Source organism: Carassius carassius, chromosome 35 (genome assembly GCF_963082965.1).
Source record: "Carassius carassius chromosome 35, fCarCar2.1, whole genome shotgun sequence".
In the NCBI taxonomy this organism is placed as follows: Eukaryota; Metazoa; Chordata; class Actinopteri; order Cypriniformes; family Cyprinidae; genus Carassius; species Carassius carassius.
In genome coordinates, this window is record NC_081789.1 from 17,687,212 (window position 1) to 17,706,404 (window position 19,193).

At 36.3% G+C, this 19,193-nt stretch overlaps 1 protein-coding gene across 3 annotated transcripts in view; it reads right to left on the minus strand.

Moving 5' to 3' along the window:
• ctnnd2a (catenin (cadherin-associated protein), delta 2a) overlaps positions 1 to 19,193 on the minus strand; it is a 323,418-nt gene that overhangs the window by 76,409 nt on the left and 227,816 nt on the right. For all 3 annotated transcript variants that reach the window (XM_059524711.1, XM_059524710.1, XM_059524712.1), the window contains one exon: positions 6,026 to 6,158. In XM_059524711.1, coding sequence (XP_059380694.1) covers positions 6,026 to 6,158 — 133 coding nt within the window. The remainder of the gene's footprint in view (positions 1 to 6,025; positions 6,159 to 19,193) is intronic.

A 19,193-nucleotide genomic window follows, 5' to 3' on the forward strand; every position in this document is an offset into this window, starting at 1 on the left:
TCTGAGAAATGTGCTGATCATTTCCTGGTTTTATGAAGCCCCCCCTCAGAAATAGGTGATGGCCTCTGATTGGTTATCTAGCCCAGTGTGTTGTGATTGGCTAAACCGCCTCTAGTAAATGTCCAAAGGTCCCGCCCCTCACCTCAGCGGCATTTGATCCAATTGTATTGTAAACAACACCGTCTTCAATATCTCTTATCAGTTTGAGCCCGTTTGAGAAGCAGAGGATATTATGGAAGAGGATCGTGCAGAACCTCTGCAAGCACTGCTTTTAATGGTAGATCTATGTTTCTTGTTTGTGGTTGTCTCATATTTTTAGATAAGCTGTTATTTGTAAATGTTAATGCTTATCTTAGCTTTTAATATATGGTTTTATCCTGATTAAAGGTTTAATATAGTATGGCAACTGCACACGCATCAATGTTTAACACATCTCATAGTGTAATGTGAAAATAAGTGTATAATTGGAACAGTTTATTGTTGGAGCTAAGCTGAATGAGAGAGAGAGAGAGAGAGAGAGAGAGAGAGAGATGCAAAGTGTGTGCATAGTAGGAAGACGTGATGAACAGTATTAAGAACCGCTGCTTTAGAACATTGATTTTGAAACTTGTGAATCCATTAGAATCATTAGAAGACAGAATCGAGATTTTTATGTGAACATCTACTTTTCCTCTTCTCTAAAGAAGTGCAGCATTGCCTTTTCCCCTTCGCTGCCTTTTCTCGAGGGCGGGGGTTATCTGGGTTTGTGATGTCACAAACCCGGGAAGTTACTTGCTGTAATCCCTATCAGTCATTTTTGTAGGCATTAAACTGCCATAATTTTAAAAGACAATATCTCCATTTTCATTGAAATTTCAGCTTCTTAACTTTGCAGATAATATGTTCAAACAGCAACATTAAACACTAACTAACGTTAAAAAAGTGAAAGCGCAATCAATCAGCCCTTTTAAATAAAGTCAAATGAATGAAATCAAAATATAAATAACTAATATGATATAGTACTAAAATAAACAAATGAATAACAATTATTTTCAGTAAATGAAACAAAACTTAAATACATTAAATTAAAATTAAATAAACATGAAATGAAATATTGCCATAGCATCAAAATAAAATAAATGTAAGTACTAACTGAACTAAAACTAAAAAATATAAATGAAAGCTAAATAGACCCACTGTTGACATAAAAACAGAAGGGCTAAATGATTAAGAAAGAGTCACACCTGTGTCTGTCTGCAGATTCATCAAGTGATTGCACTATGAATTTCCAATTTCCTGTCCCGCTGCCAACTGGCACACACAATACCCGGCTGCATTAGCTGTAGATGAGTGCAGGAGCAACCCTGGCAGATGTGCTTTTGAACAGAGCGTCACTACAGATCAGGACTCCGGCTTCACATCGCCACTCACTCCAATGGAGATTACAAACCCATTTCTTTGTGAGGCTTTTTCTGAAGGTGAGAAGTGATCTAGTAGTCCGTTCCATGAGGGTACTTCTCATCCTGTTTCTTCCTGTTTTCGGGTTGTACTGCATGTACAGCATGAATATTCAAAGCACACCTGACAGGAAAACAAAGGCACGGCTCATCCCGAGAGGCAGACAGACATGTGCGTCACCGCACAAAAGCCATCATTTCATTCATGCGGTGAGATTCACACTTCTGAGAGTGCAGCCACAGTACACAAAACATTATATAGAGGAAACAATTAATTATCACAATCACAGCATGTTTGGAAGCAACAGATGTTTGGAAGCGACAAACAGCAGAAGATAAAAGCAGGAACTGGGGATGTTTCTGGTAAGTTCTATCAAGAAGATGAACTAAAGCTGTGCAGGGGAACCTATGGCCACTTTGTTCTGCTTTTTTGTGAATTTTGTGCAGCAAAGAAATTAATTGAGTGTTAACATAGTCCTGTAGTAGCGGAGATGCTGAGATATTCAATTAGAGGCATGAGCGGACAGGATGGAAGTGCTTGCTCTTGACTCTAGAGTGCACGTGCAAATGGATATTGAGGAATTAGATTTTCCCTCCAAAAGGGCTGATAAAGCTGCACAAGAGACAGACCTGGGGAGCTTTGCTGGAGCCACCTGCTATAAATAGTGGCCGGCTGAGGACGAGAAAGAGCTGCCTTTGCACTTGGCCAGTAGCTCAGCAGGAAGACTATAAACATCAGAGCACGGCCTGTCTAGCTGAAATGCTGGACTAATCAGTATTCTCCTCACCTCTGCTGCGGGAGATACTGCTCTGTCATCTGATAGCTGTTCTCCTTTCCCATCCGAGTCTGCTTCAGTGTGTGTGCTAGTTCCTGTCTGGCTAAAGTTCATTTACATCTATCTTTAAAAATGTCAACATGAAACTGCCTTAACAACCCGTTTGACTTCTGTAATGTGATGTATTTTGAGAAAATGATGTTCGGATGGCCAATTAAGTTGGCTAAGGACAGGATAATGGAATAAAATACCCTCATTTCTCATTATTTTAAAAACACTGCTACTGAATCTACAACGGAAAACATACAATGACAAGAGCAGTCCAATTCACGAACAAATGACTAGGTTCTTTTTAGTGAATCAAAATCATACAATTGGTAGGTCTAAATGGTCATCAAACCAATGAGTTATTTTTAATGAATTAAAACCATACAGTGTGACCAGTCCAACTGATTCCCGAATAAATGAATCAGTTCATTATTTTATACTAAAAAGAAGAGTCACTTCTTTTTAGTGAATTAAAACATACCAATGGGAACAGTCCAAATGATTATAAAACAAATAATTTTTATGAGCCGGTTCTTTTAAGTGAATCAAAACCATACAGTGTGACCGATCCAACAGATTCATGAATGCTTCTTTGAGGCAGTACTTTTTTTTAACAAATCAAATGATCAAACAAATGATGTGATGCTTTGAATTCGCGGGTGCAATGATTGCCATTGCGTCAGTAGCTGATTAGCAAAATAGCTTAAAAAGTAAAAGCAAACAAATTTGTATTCAAATTCAAAAAGCCAACACAAAAAAAAGTACCTCAGATGCGTGCATCTTCTAAATTGTGCTGAGGATTATAACATAACACGTAGACGTAAAATTTACAAATTTGAAAAATGTAATGTTGTATACATAAAAAGGTTAGGAATCATAATTGTTTCAAATGCTTTTTACTGTGGGTGGGGGGCCGGCCCTGGTGCTGTCAAACGATTAATCGCATCTAAAATAAAATGTATGTTTACTTAATTTGTGTGTGGGATCATTTGTATATTAATATATAAAATATTTATATTTATATTATGTAAACAACTTTATTTTGGATGTGAATAATCACGATTAATCGTTTGACATCACTAATATTTTTGATTATATACTTACTAAACATATACTTGTAAATCAATAAGTACCTGTACACTGATTTAAATATCAAGACTAAAAGAGATAAAAAATTACAATTCTGTCTTAATATACTCGCTCTCATTTTTTTTCCAAACCTGTATGACCCTGTCTTTCATCTGCAGAACATAAAAGATATTCCGTTTCTTAATGTATATTTTCATACTCTACAACAATGTCAACGGTAACAAAAACTCTTTGATTACGAACGTTCTTCAATATACCTTATTTTGTGTTTTGCAACATGATGGTGAGTAAAAGATGACAGAATTTTTATTTCTGGATGAACTATGCCTTTGCAACATAACATTTTAAGAATGTGTGTTTGAGATGGTTAAAAGAGCCATCTCATAAGAGTCATTTGACTGGTCATGCTGTATGGTTTCGATACACTAAAAAGCCCTCAAATAAATCACTCGTTGTACTGTAGTCTGTATATTATGCAAAAAGTGTGGGGCGGAAAGAAAAAAAAGCCATTACCATGCCTGATACCATTGTGATGTTGACTGGTGTCATTTTTCACTATCCACTCCATAATGTTAAAGCATTTATGTATATGTATGTTGAGGAAAAATAACTTGTTTAGAGCTTCAGCACAATCTGCGGCAGAACTGTCACATATAATTAACTGTACTGCTTTACCAAGCAACAACAACACACACACGCACACATACTGTACACTACCAGTCCGGTACCACCACAATGTATTATATATATATATATATATATATATATATATATATATATATATATATATATACCTTCAATAATATCTCTTGTAATTCATATCATTTCAGATGGACAAACTGACACTGGAGGTTCAGTCCCACTCCAGACAAAAAAATAAAAGAAAAAATTATTGTGTTTGGACATTAGCTGCAACTGGTACTGTATCAGGGTCAAACTCTTGAGAAAAAACTGCACCTAATTCAGAATGAGGCTGCAGAATCATTGAAGACATTGCTGAAAACCTCAGGATATAGTGATTTACAAATGTGAAATACATTGTACCAACACAAGCTTGTTGCATAATACAATGAGTTGCATAATGTACTGGATTAGTTAAGTCCATGAAATATGAACGTTTGACCTTTTTAGAGACCTCAGATATGATGACTGTGGGATGAAACAGAGCAGTAGTTCTCAACTGGAGGGTCACGACTAAAAGTGGGCTGCAAGTCTGTTCTGACTGGGTCACGAACTGGAGGGAAGAATAAATGCTAAATATGTGTATAAATAAACAATGTATAAAGCAAAATAAATATACTCACATAATTTTAAAAAGCAATGAGAAACATCTTAGTTTATTGTCAACATTCAAGTTTAGTTAATAGATGTGTATTAATATAATAATTACAATTATTATTATTAATGTTGTTGATGTATTACCATTTAAACTATGAAATGAAATCAATAAAGAAATACAATAATTGCAATACTATTATTGTACTGTTGTACACTGTATTGATGTAAATAAAAATGAGTATTTAACAACAACAACAAAAATTGTAAATAATACAAACTACAATGTTAACAAAGGTTTTTGATTCCAAATATAATGCATTCATTTAGTTGGAAAACTGCAGAGAAATCTTAAAGCTTGTCTTTTGTTGGCAACAGTTTCATAAACAACTGTAATTGCAAATTTGGGAAGATGGTTTGGCACATGTTGCTTTTTTAAATGCAGTTTATAACCAGATGCTCATAGACAGAAAAAAAACACAGTTAAGAACCACCAATAAAAAGTATATGCCAATTCTTTTGTTTATTTCCAAGCAACAAAAGCACACCACAGAGCATCTGAGTACATAGGCCCAAATCTAATCAATCAAGCTATGATGGAACATTGCTCCAAATATTTTATGAGAACAACATGAAACAAGTTCATTTCTGTGTGTGGTGAAATTGATGAACGGGCGGATCAAAGAAAGCAGGGGGATTCATTTAGTGTCTTTTCTTAATAAATAAGACATTTTTCAGATGGAGAAAAATGCTGGTTTGAAGTGGAGCTCATCGCTGGATAAACTAATTTGGCTCTCACTGTTTGTGTTGGTTTTTTCCCCATTAAATATAATTTAAAAGTTTGTCGGCTAACTCGTCTCTCCCTCTGTTGCTGTTTTGTTCCTGCAGATTTATTCTCCAAATTTAATTTCCTTGTCCTCCGAGCCTCTCTTAAGCCTCTGGGATACAATTACAGAGCTGCTATGTGGAGAACGGCTGTCAATATGCAGCTTTCCATGTATTGTTTGGCTGTGTGATTAGTGCTTAATTACTGGTGCAATTCAGGACACTCTTCATAAATGTGAAAACTTACTACTGGGAGATCTACCAGTAGAGACCTGGCATCAAAATTCAATAAAGGGGTGAATTATTTGTCAATGGTACGTGCAAGAATTAATTTCATGCAACGAAACATATAAATAAAAATCTTTTAGGTATTCAACAACAAGAGTTTCCCCAAGGTAACAAAACTTTTGTGCCAAAACCCAGCATTTAAGATCCCATTTTCAACACTAATTACCTTCTACATGGCCACGAAAAAAAAAAACTAAACAAAAGAAGCTTACTGATTAGATTTTGTCTACAGATGTGTCTTGGTAAGCAGGTATATAATCATTACCAATGATATAAAGTTAGATTTACCTCAGCTTTAATCTTGTTGTCTCCAAAGCATAGGTGTTGAAGATATGCCGCTGCGTTGGATTGAACTGAGGGAAACTGGTGCTGCAGCATCTGAATGACTTCAGGTAATTCAGGATCTCGCCAACCGAATTCCCTATGAAAAAAAATAAGAGAAGGAGAATGAGTTTCACACTTCTGTTGTACAGTAGGTGGTGAAAAAGGACTTTTACTGTATGTTGTAGGCTGGCAGACCTGCACCATTACCGAGGACATCTCTAACACACGGAGGTTAAAGTGAAATAAATGTCTTTCCAGAAACTGTTACAGGGAAAATGGTTTCCATTATTGTGTTATTTCTCTAAAACAGTGGGCTCAGAGAAGTAGTAGGAGTTTACAATTGTGAATGCCTGGTTGTGTGTGTGTTTGAGAGAGAGAGCGTTTCTCTCACTGATAATGACTAGATTTGATCATTTTCACTGATGCTGAGGAAGTTTGACAGAAAGGTTGGTCGTACTCTGAGGGTTTTGGGTTTCTGATGATCTACAGAACCCTGCTGCAGGAATTCTTCTCTTACCTCATAGAAACCAGGCAGCAAAAGTCATAAAGTGTACACACACACACACACACACACACACACACACACACACACACACACACACACACACAAACACACACACACACAAATTTTTACATTATTAAATTATTAGATTAAACACTGTCTGTACAGTATATTAGAACATACAAACAGACATATGCACATACACACAGACATATACACACTAATAAATCTCAATATAATATTTATAGTATATAATATACAATTACAATTACTATACAATTTTTACATGTTCACTTAAGTTTAGTAAATGAATAAGAGTAAATGTAAAAAAAATTATACACAAATTTTATTTTGTGTAAATGCATCTTAGACATATGTATGTATTATAATTTTTTTTTCCAGTGTAAACAGGTTTATTATATTTATACAATAGGTGTATATAATAGGTCTATATTAATTTAAACTAGTGTATATATCACACATTTATGTTGTAAGTTAATATATAATACATTAAACATTTTTTTATGGTTTAACTGAGTTTTTATAGTTATATCTTGATTTTCTTTATATTATCAATACAAATATCACTTTAAATGGGTGCTTATACTTAAAAAATGATGTTTAATTTATTAAATATAAAATTTAACGCTCTTTCAATTATGTGTGTGTGTGTATAAACTGACATTTGTATCGTAAGTTAATATATAAATTGACAACATTTATGTTGTGAGTTAATATATAATATATTACACTTTTTTAATACTTATATCTTGATATATATATATATATATATATAATTATTATGCATATACAATTCAAATAAAAAATAATCAGTTTTTATATTTTAGGAGTCCTGCAAGTGAATCATCATATTTGGGGGTTCATGGCATCAAAAAGACAGTTGGACCATTTAGCAACCACATTGCAATGGCCTAGCTACTACACATAAGATTCGGTATGCATTTCAGCAAGTTTTGCACAGACAAGAGGCACTCAGATGGTGTAAAAGTCTAGTTTACGTTCCTCGAGGTAACACATACAAACAACTGCATACCTGTCATGCCCATTCTTTTGTTTTTGTGAAGAATTACAGAGAATTTTCCACCTCAGACTCCATCGCCGAGCGTGGCAGGCTTTGATAAATAAAGGCCCTAAACAAATGCCTTTTATCTAAGTGAGATCGCATTTGATGGAGATAAGAAGAACCACAGCAGGGATTCGGGAGGTTGTCGGTGTCTTAAGCCCTTAACCCGAGGGCCGACACCGCTTGAGGGCAGCTGGTCTCTCCTGCCTCTGCAAACAGACCGATAAGCATCAGCCTGCCTGCAGCTGGGGACCCATTCCTCCAGAGGATCAGTCTACCTGCCCGCCAGCCCATAATCAAAATGAAAACCATCAGCTGATAAGATAAGCATTGTGCTTTTTGATTAATTAAAACTGAGCAGGGATTCTCAGTTCAAATGAAATGCCAGTCATGTGCCATATAAAGTGCGGGAGGGTGGATGCAGGTTTCATAGGCGCTGTACTAAACGCTATAAAATGGGGCCAGTTGACACCATCAGAATAGTTTATTTTCCTTTTCCCCCATTGATGCGCAGGAACATCACAGGCAGCGTGACAGAACTGGGGCAGAAGAAAGAAGTTTTCTATTTATGTGTATATGTGCATTTCAGTGCGTTTAACAGAGAGGAAAGATCAGAAGTAGCACAACGCAATCCAATGCATGATCATACAACCACACTTGTGTGTAGCACACACGCACACACATATGTAGAGAACAGTCACCACGACAACACTGTTCTAGATCTTCACAAGCGTCAGAGTCACTTTACATCACAATCACACTGACTATCAAACATCAGCTTATGAGAAAAACACCAAGCTTTACGTATGAATGATACAAAAAATAACCAAAACCAAGTCAACAAGTAAATTTCTTTTCATGTTGAGTTTTGAGTTAAATCATTTATAACCTTTTCTTTGGCTGTGGGTCGATTCCTTTAATCTAAACTATTATACATCCCAAAGAAGCCTTAACAGCAATGATTCATAGTTAGTGCTGCTTTAAACTAATAATAGTTTTCCCCTGATGCTGGGAGTCAACTGCAAAAACAATCAAGGGTCACTGACTGAGTTGATTTCTCTTTGGAATCATTTAATGTTTATTTAAATGTTTATTTATATTATTTTTCACATCATTCTTTTTTCTTCATTTCTGTGTTGCATTCCTTGCTAATTTAATTTGGAAATGACTCAAATCAGACTCTTTGACAACCAGCAATTTTTCACTTAAAGGGATACTACACCCCAAAATGAAAATCTTGTCATTAATCACTTACCCCCATGTCGTTCCAAACCCGTTAAAGCTTTGTTCGTCTTCGGAACACAATTTAAGATATTTTGGATGAAACCCGGGAGGCTTGTGACTGTCCCATAGACTGCCAAATAAATAACAGTGTCAAGGTCCAGAAAAGTATGAAAGACATCTTCAGAATACTCCATCTGCCATCAGTGGTTCAGCCATAAATAAAGTGACTAAAGTACCTTTTGTATACAAAGAAAACAAAAACAATGACTTTATTCAACATTTTGTCTCTGTGTTTCTCTGCATTAATGTAGCACCATTTTGGAGAATATCTGCTGAACACAAGCAGCATACGCTCTTCTGTGTTAGCCGCGACACAAGGATACATTTTCTACGTGTATTTACGTTTTGATTTGAACGAAAATAGTGCATTCGTGTACGTGGCTGACACAGAAAAGCATAAGCTGCTTGTGTTCAGCTGATGTTCTCCAAAATGGCGCTATGGTGATGCGGAGAGACACAGAGGAGACAAATTGCTGGGGACGACTTCTGTATCATCAGTATGTTTTGTCTGTAACAATAAAACCAACACATTACATTACAAATTCCTGCTCTCTATAACCTAACATTAATCAATACACATCTTCTGATTGACAGTGATAGAATGGTGTCATGCAGTAATTTCATATTGACTGCAGAAAGACAAAAAATGTTATTGCACCGTGTCTGGATTAAACGTAATCATCGAAATGCTTGCACATAAACGCACCCAATCAGAATGCAACACATGCAATGCTTCAGTGATTGAGGAGACACACTGAAACACAAATTCTTCAGCTCCCTCGCAGACGCACACTCACAAATAAATAGGCCTCAAAGGGGGAGAGATGACACAAAAAGTCTTCAAAACAAAACCAGCTTCCCATTCTGTGTTCAAACAATCCGTATCGCCACAACGCAGCTCCAGGTAACAGCTGCCGACAGCAGGATTGCACAATGAGCGTCCTCCACACATCAAAACTGGGGAGTGATGGGTCCACCCAAGACGACTGCTGGCAAGGCAATGGGTAGTGGCTAATGCGAGCGGACAGGCGTTGTCATGGCTTCCATCCAATGGCCTACAACCTCCACTTGCCAGAGGATTATTTTTAGCAGATGTTAATAATGGACTCTCAGACATGATCATCGTGGCCGTGTAAGCGAGAGGTGATGTAAAGTGAAACTGTCCCTGTGATTCCTTTAATGGCCATTAAGTAAAATAACAGGCACCCGGTAAATTATCATGCATTTAAAGCCATTAATACAAGTACTTAAAGCTGCCATAGTGAATAAAGCTGATTTAATCTCACGCCAGTTTGTGGTCGGACTCAGAGTTTGTTGACCAAGCTGATTTATCCCACTTCAATCAATACATCCATCTGATTGTATTACAACTACACCAGTCCCAAAAGGAAAAAGAGCAGTAAATAACCGGCACAGACACATTAACTGAAGCTCAATGAAGTCTGCCGCAAGAATTCAGAGAGTTTTCTTGCTCACACTGATGAATTTTGAGGAAGAGGTAGAGCGACAGATACACAGCACAAACAGAGTCCAAGGGACTCTATAGTTCAGGGCAGTTAAAGTAACAGTAATAAAGTTAAAGTAACAGTACTTGGGTTTCCATTCACATAATTTGAAGACACACCAAGATAAAAATTAAAAAATGTGCATAAAACAAAGCATATTCTCAGTTGAAGTGGATACATCGCTTATTTTGTAATAAGAAATGCGCATAAACCATGATAGGAACACATTTACAGAAAAAAAGTTATATATATATAGTAGATATAGTGAAATATAAATGGCAAAATAAATAGTAAAATATTATTGCATTTACAACAGCTGTTTTCTATTTTTTTTATTTAACAAAATGTATTTAAAATGTTATTTAATAACATATCCCAACAGCTGAAAAAAATCTGAAGTACAACTTTTTTCCATCAATTCATCCTAAACTCAACCGTATCATCTCCATCCAACAATACAGAAATATTAAACAATTAAACTATTTAAATTGCAATACAGGAGTGAATTGTTTAGAGGAGTTGTATATCACCATATGAATCATAGCTGAACCACACATAAGTCAATGAGTTTTTAATAAGATAAGAGTCCAACTACATTCCACAGATGGCCTGATTTCTTGATAAGCTTGAAGCCAAAGAAATGATATGATGATCCATTGATGCCCTCTGAAATAGGAAAAAATCTCTTGGGTAATGATCAAATTTCTTCTCAAGAGTGAGGGGTGGAATTTGATTTTAAATGAGGCAATTAACAGGGTAGAGTTCCTTAGAGAGTCACCAGACTCCATCACAGTGGCACCACGGGAAGGAATGAGAGAGATGGTCATGCTGGGTAATGGTGCTGAAAAAATGCTGCCATCCTTCCTATGTTTAATACATGAATGTGACATATTTGCAGTTTTCAGAGAAACACAGAAGCCTGAGAGGTGTATATACATTTATTATACGCACATTATATTCTATTAAAGTTTTGTATTATATTACAAAAAGTAAATGATTTGTAATTATCTGAAAAGTAGTGAATAATTACTGGAGTACTAATCTTTTTCTAAAAAAAAACTAATTATAAATCTATATACACTATCAGTCAAAAGTTTAGAATAATTAAGTTTTTTAGTGTTTTTGAAATAAGTCTCTTATGCTCACCAAGACCACACTTATTTGATCAAAAATACATTATAACAGTAATATTGTGAAATATTATTCATATTTAAAGAACTGTTTTATATATAAATACATTTTAAAATGTAATTTATTTCTGTGTTGCAAAGCTGAATTTTCAGCAACCATTACTCCAGTCTTTAGAGAAGAAACATTTCTTACTATTCTCAATGCTGAACAGTTTTGCTGCCTAATATTTTTGTGGTAACTGCGATACAGTAATTCAGGTAAGTATAATTACAAAAGACAAGAAAAGAATATATAGCTCAGCAGAGATTCATTAAATAGAGCAAAAGAGAGAATAGATTAGAGAACTATTATTAATAACTGAGTAGCAATATTAACTGAGCACCAAATAAGCATATTAGAATGATTGCTGAAGAATCACTGAATACTGGAGTAATGATGATAAAAAATTCAGCTTTGTATAACAAGAGTAAATTATATTCTAAAATATATTAAAAAAGAAAACAGTTATTTTAAGTTGTACAAATATTTCACAATATTAAAGGTTTTATTGTCATTTGAATCAAATAAATGCAAGGATATAATGCATAAAAAATTAATATTACTGGATTAATCTTCAGGATAATCAGCAGATTAATTATTCAACAGTTTTGCCACCAGCTGCTTCAAAATAAATGGATACACAACCAAACAAAAGAGATCTCCGCCCTATTCATCAGCCTGCCTGCTTCATGATGGCAAAACTCTGTCAGGTTCATAGGCTATGATCTTGAATTAACCTAGAGGCCCCCAACAATCTTCCTATTCTAATCAGGAAGATAGTGACACAATTAAAGAGTCAAACTCCTTGTCAGTAATTTAATTAAGCCAGGTGCTATGGCATGTTGCATACTAAGTGCTGCTACCCAGGTGATATGACTTCAATAAATCCCTGTCTGGATGACTGGTGATGGAAGCTGAAGTTGTAGTCTCTAAAGACCTGTGTGTCTTTGCTCGCTCGGCTGTAACCGGCAACAAATATGTTGACAGAACAGGTCCAAACTCCACTTCACACCATCAAACCTGAAATAATTAGGCTGCGCAAAGACGTGCAGAATGAAGACCCGTCAAGAAGTCAGTACCCTTTGTCACACAATTATTATTAACGTGACATCACATCAACAGGAGATGATACGCCACACAATGAGTCCTTGCTTCCCTTTAAAAGGCAAGATGTTTGAAGCAACAGTGCGAGTGAGTTTCTCAAGTTTCTGCTGATGCTCATTAGCAGACCTGCTACGCAGTGCTTGAAGTGGGAAAAAAGAAGTGCCGGTACTCCACTTCATTATAATGTACTGATTCAAATGAGTAATTATTATTCTACTTCTCCTAACATGCAGCTGACATAATTTGGCTGAAAGGCTAGCAGTGGCCAAGTCAAACAGGACAGTGCCCGAATATTATTTATCACATTATATCACATTATATTATTTCCTGTAAAGTGAATACATTTTCTCCATCTTTCTAAAGAAGTTGACACAAACATATGGGTTTATCATTGTTTTTATATGGTTTTATCCATGTATGCTTTTGGATATAAATGGACGGAGTTGTTTTATTTTTTTGTGATTATAAAATAAATAGAGCAGCCGCGACTAAACAGATAAGAACTGGGGTGTAAGAAAATATCGATACACGTGAGTATCGCGATATTTTTTATTTGGCGATACTGTATCGATTCTCAAAAATGGAATATCGATATAAAAAAAAGAATCGTACAAGATTCATGGCAGTTGTTTAGTTTTGAGTTCATTTCCCAACCGCTAGATGGCAGTCTTCATCTATGAACAAATCCTGAGTGACGGGAAATACTAGAATTCGAGCACGCCACTAATGTTAGCGTTAATGTAGTTCACTGCTAGTAATGGAGGCGGAAATAATTGTCACAGTTCACGTTTCTGTCTACAAAGCTGAAGTGTGCCGTCATTTGGGCTTTTGTGGTAACGTCCACTGTGGGACTGTGACGCTGGCGCCACCTCGGTTCCGCTGCTTGGCGAGACCTGGTTCCGCCTATGGCTGCACCCCGCGGCGCAGCTTTCTCTCATTTTGGTGGTGTTTTGTGCAGTTGGTGCAGTGCTCGCATCGCGGTTTCAGCGATTTCACACGGAAAATAAATAGAAATGGAAAAACCTGTCAAATCCAAGTGGAAAGGTTCAACATCTGTATAAATTTTATTGTTTTACAATTGTTTTGTTTTCTTTAGGAATGTTGTTAGCACTTCATTTTTCATTGATATTAAGCGATTGTAATTCTTTTGTAATCTTCTCTTTTTATAAAATACATTTTATACATATTATACATTTAACTAAAGGATCCTGCAAGCACTTTATATTTAACTCCTTAACTCATACTGCACAAAAAGTGGTTAAATAATGTTACAGGGACTGATTATCGCAAATGCAGATTCCACTGTGTTCTGGTTAAACAATTTTTATTTATTTATTTATTGCTAAGGTTTGAATATGGTGGTGTGTTCTTGATGACAGCTTTCCTAAAAAAATATTCTATTCCTAAAATAAGAAATATCCCAATATATCACCATGCTTACAGTATCGCAATGTATCACAACATATCGTATCACAACCCCTGTATTGTGATACGTATCGTACCGCCAGATTCTTGGCAATACACAGCCCTAAAAACAAGTATGTGTTTTGTCATTTTATGTGAAATAATTAAACATATCAGTTAGATTTAGCAACACTGATGCGCACTTCCGAAACAAATGAATAAATTGTCAATTTTAATTGTAAATGATTGGTAAAATATCGATGCTGGAGACTTTTTTTTAATCTTTGTTAGGACGAAATGTCCGCTTCTGACAAGTTCATTTTTGGATGGTTTTCATTCACATTTCCCCTAGCTAATGAAATGATGTTGTGTGCCGTTTGCTTCAGAAAGGCATGCTAAGGGAGGGTTTTTAAAGTATCACTGGTCTGACAGTGGAAGCGCAGCATTGGCCGCCTGGCTCATTGGCAGCCCCCCGCTCGCACTGGCCAGACAGTGGAAAAGCGACCACCTATGCAGTAGAATGACTCCGTTTGCATTCATTCACACGATTTGTCGAGATGAGAGGTGACCCCTTCTGGTACTGTGATTTATATACTGTTATTTCACCAGAGTCTGACATATTAAAGGGATACTGCAAAATTTACCCCATGTCGTTCCAAACTTGTAAAAGCTCAGTTCATCTTCGAAACACAATTTAAGATATTATGGATGAAAACCTGGAGGCTTGAGACTGTCCCATAGACTGCCAAGTAAATAACACTGTCAAGGTTCAGAAAAGGTATGAAAAGTAGTCGTCAGAATACTCCATCTGCCATCAGATATGCAATCTGGGTTATATGAAGCAACGGGAACACTTTTGTAAGTGAAGAAAACTAAAATAACGACTTCATTCAATAATTCCTTTGTCAACGGTCTCCTCTGAGTCACTCCATATCACCGTGCTGCGTATGCTCTTCTGTGTCCTCAGCGCCACAAGGATGCGCTGTTTTATTTCAAATCAAAGCTAAATAAAAATGTGAAGTGTGAAGTGACATTCAGCCAAGTATGGTGACCCATACTCAGAATTTGTGCTCTGCATTTAACCCATCCGAAGTGCACACACACAGAGCAGTGAACACACACACACACACACACTGTGAGCACACACCCGAAGCAGTGGGCAGCCATTTATGCTGTGGCGCCCGGGGAGCAGTTGGGGGTTCGATGCCTTGCTCAAGGGCACCTAAGTCGTGGTATTGAAGGTGGAGAGAGAACTGTACATGCACTCCCCCCACCCACAATTCCTGCCGGCCCGGGACTCGAACTCACAACCTTTCGATTGGGAGTCCGACTCTCTAACCATTAGGCCACGACTTCCCCAAGTAGAAGTAGAAACAGCGCATCCTTGTGGTGCGGATGACACAGAAGAGCAAATGCAGCACGTTGATATGAAAAAGTGCCAGTGTGCTAAAGACTAAAATACAGAAGTGCCGGTACTGTGTACTGGTGCATACCTGCCCACTTCAAGCACTGCTGCTACGGCACAATTTCTGGAGGAAATGCAACAGATTTCCACAAAATCATTCATAAAATCAGCTCAACCTTACTTGCATGTTTGCTCTTTTCATTTAACACACTTGATATTTGATCTTGATCATATTAGACACACCTGCTCATTCTTTATAATTATTATTATTTTCTACATTTCAGTATAATAATACAGCCATCGAATCTATGAAATTGAAGAAAATCCAAGTATGGAGCTATGCAACAACCAATATATATATATATATAGTAACTAGTTTAATTTATATGTTTCATATATTTTATACATTATCATATAAAAGTTTGGCCTTGTAAAATGTATATTTTTTCATTACATCTAATTTATCAAAAATACATATAAAGTAAATACATTTTAATATAACTGAATGTATTCATGTAATTGCAAAGATTAATTTTCAGATTGTTTTGGAAACTTATATAAATATAAATATATAATATAAATATATTTAATATAAATATTAAAAAAAGGTTTTGCTATTTATTAGTTTTGTGGAAACCATGATACTTTTTCTGATTCTCTGATTATCAGCATTTATTTGAAAAAGTAAATCATTTGTATCATTATAAAAGGTGTTACTGTCACGTCTGATCAATTTAATGCATCTTTGGTGCTTATTTGAACCTATTTAACAAAGAAAGGCCAAAATCATCACAAAATCATCGCAATTAAAAAAAAACAAAGACTTAAACTACTTCAGTCTGTGTGCATTGAATTTATTTAATACACGGGTTGAATTACTGAAATATATAAATTTTTCCAGTACATTCTAATTTATTGAGATGCACCTGTATATTGAGGTAAATGTGTCCACACTTTTGGCTGTAACTGGATTCATATTTCCATAATCAAATACATTCCATTGAATTCTGCCATTTTTGCCCTATTATCAGCATTGAAAATGTAAAAAGTGTGTCTGCTCATTACCTTGATATGCTGCAATACTGAGCGATGTCAAGACAAAGCAATAGATACATATGTTCCTCTCTCCTCTCAACAGGGCAACTTTTAATAGAGGTACATTTGAGGATACACATCTAGAGGTCAGGCTACATCTGGCATGAAGCATTAAATGAATGTCTGTGAAAGCCTGAGATGGACGATCTCTGGGGTCTCTGGAGCGTCAGATCTACTCAATCAGTTGCAGCTCAGCAACACTGATGAAAATGATCATATCATGGAGTAAGTGACAGAGGAATGCCATATCCTGAGTCTCTGAAGATTTCCTCCATGGTGGATGGGTTTGTTAGGATGTCCTGGAAGCTGCGTCGAGGTACGAATCTCTCTTGACTCATGTGATGAAAGATGACAGTCGTTCTTGGGATGCTTCCCTCAGAGGTTCTAAGGTCATACCGCATCCAAGGACATACGTGTCAATTATGGAGGAAATGGAGAGAGGGACAGGAACATGTGCACCAGTGGAAGTATGGCGTGGGCGGTCAGTAGATATGAAGCAAAGCCTATTTATACAGAGAAAACATCAAGTGACAATGTGAAAACACATGGATTCAAAGATAATGAGTGTATGCCGTAAGCCCAATGATATAGTGCTCATTAGACACTGGATCTAATTAAAAATGGATTTGCACTTATGAGAGTAGGAGTTGATATCTTAATATGTGGTACAGGTCAGGTTCAACTAACTATTCTAAAATATACAGTGTATACAATATACATTGTATCGCTCTCATTCTCTCATACTGGTCACTGGAAGTTCAACATGGCACCTCATGGCAAAGAAAGGATCTGAAAAAAATTATTGTTGCTCTACATAAAGATGGCGTAGGCTATAAGAAGATTGCCAAGGCCCTGAAACTGGGCTGCAGCACGGTGGCCAAGACCATACAGTGGTTTAACAGGACAGGTTCCACTGAACATATGGCTGAACATGGTCAACCAAAGAAGTTGTGCATGTGTACAGCATCATATCCAGAGGTTGTGTTTGGGAAACAGACATATGAGTACTGCAGAGATTGAAGGGGTGGGGGGTCAGCCTGTCAGTCCTCAGACCATACGCTGCACAATGCAACAAATTGGTCTACATGGCTGTCATCCCAGAAGAAAGCCTCTTCTAAGATGATGCATAAGAAAGCCTGCAAACAGTTTGCTGAAGACAAGCAGACTGGATTACTAGAACCATGTCCTGTGGTCTGATGAGACCAAGATAAACTTATTTGGTTCAGATGGTGTCAAGCGTGTGTGGCGGCAACCAGGTAAGGAGTACAAAGACAAGTGTGTCTTGTCTACAGTGAAGCATGGGGGTTGGAGTGTCATGGTCTGGGGCTGCATGAGTGAGGGAACCATGAATGCCAACATGTACTGTGACATACTGAAGCAGAGCATGATCCCCTCCCTTTGGAGACTGGGCCGCAGGGCAGTATTCCAACATGATAATGACACACCCCAAACACACCTCCAAGACAACCACTGCCTTGCTAAAGAAGCTGAGGGTAAAGGTGATGGACAGTCCAAGCATGTCTCCAGACCTAAACCCTATTGAGTATCTGTGGGACACCCTCAAACGGAAGGTGGAGGAAGGTCTCTAACATCCACCAGGAAAATAATGGTGGCCACACAAAATATTGACATTTTGGTCCCAATTTGGACACTTTCACTTAGGGGTGTACTCACTTTTGTGGCCAGCGGATTAGACATTAATGGCTGTGTGTTGAGTTATTTTGAGGGGACAGCAAATTTACACTGTTATACAAGCTGTACACTCACTACTTTACATTGTACAACTTGATTTCAAATGTTATTATTAACTTGATTTTATTATGCCAAAAAGGTTTGATATCTAATATTTTTGTGGATACTATCCGTTTTTTTTATCTTTGATGAATTTTAAAAAAATTATGTTTTGTAACTTTATAAATGTTATTACTGTCACTTCTAATCCATCTAATGCATCTTTGTTAAATACAATTATTAATGTCTTCCCAAATAAATAATAAAATGAATAAATAAATAACCACAGATCAATAGAAAATTAAAAAGAAAAGCATTTATTTGTAAAAGAAATCATCTGTAACATTAATATTACTGTCTCTTCTGATCAATACAATTACTATTTTCTTTTATTATAATTATTTTGCTCCGGGTGTGTGTTCACTGCTGTGTGTGTGTGTGTACTTTGTATGGGTTAAATGCAGAGCACGACTTCTGAGTATGGGTCACCATACTTGGCTGAATGTCACGTCACTTTCATATACAAATATCAAATATATAAAAAAAAATGTTGTAAAAATTCTATACATGTTACATGTTATACAAAATTCTGTGCAAGAATTTAGAAACTTTCAAAATATGCATACTAAATATTCCTAATCTTATTATTATTTTTTTTACAACCCGAATTCCGGAAAAGTTGGGACGTTTTTAAAATTTTAATAAAATGAAAACTAAAGGAATTTCAAATCACATGAGCCAATATTTTATTCACAATAGAACATAGATAACGTAGCAAATGTTTAAACTGAGAAATTTTACACTTTTATCCACTTAATTAGCTCATTTAAAATTTAATGCCTGCTACA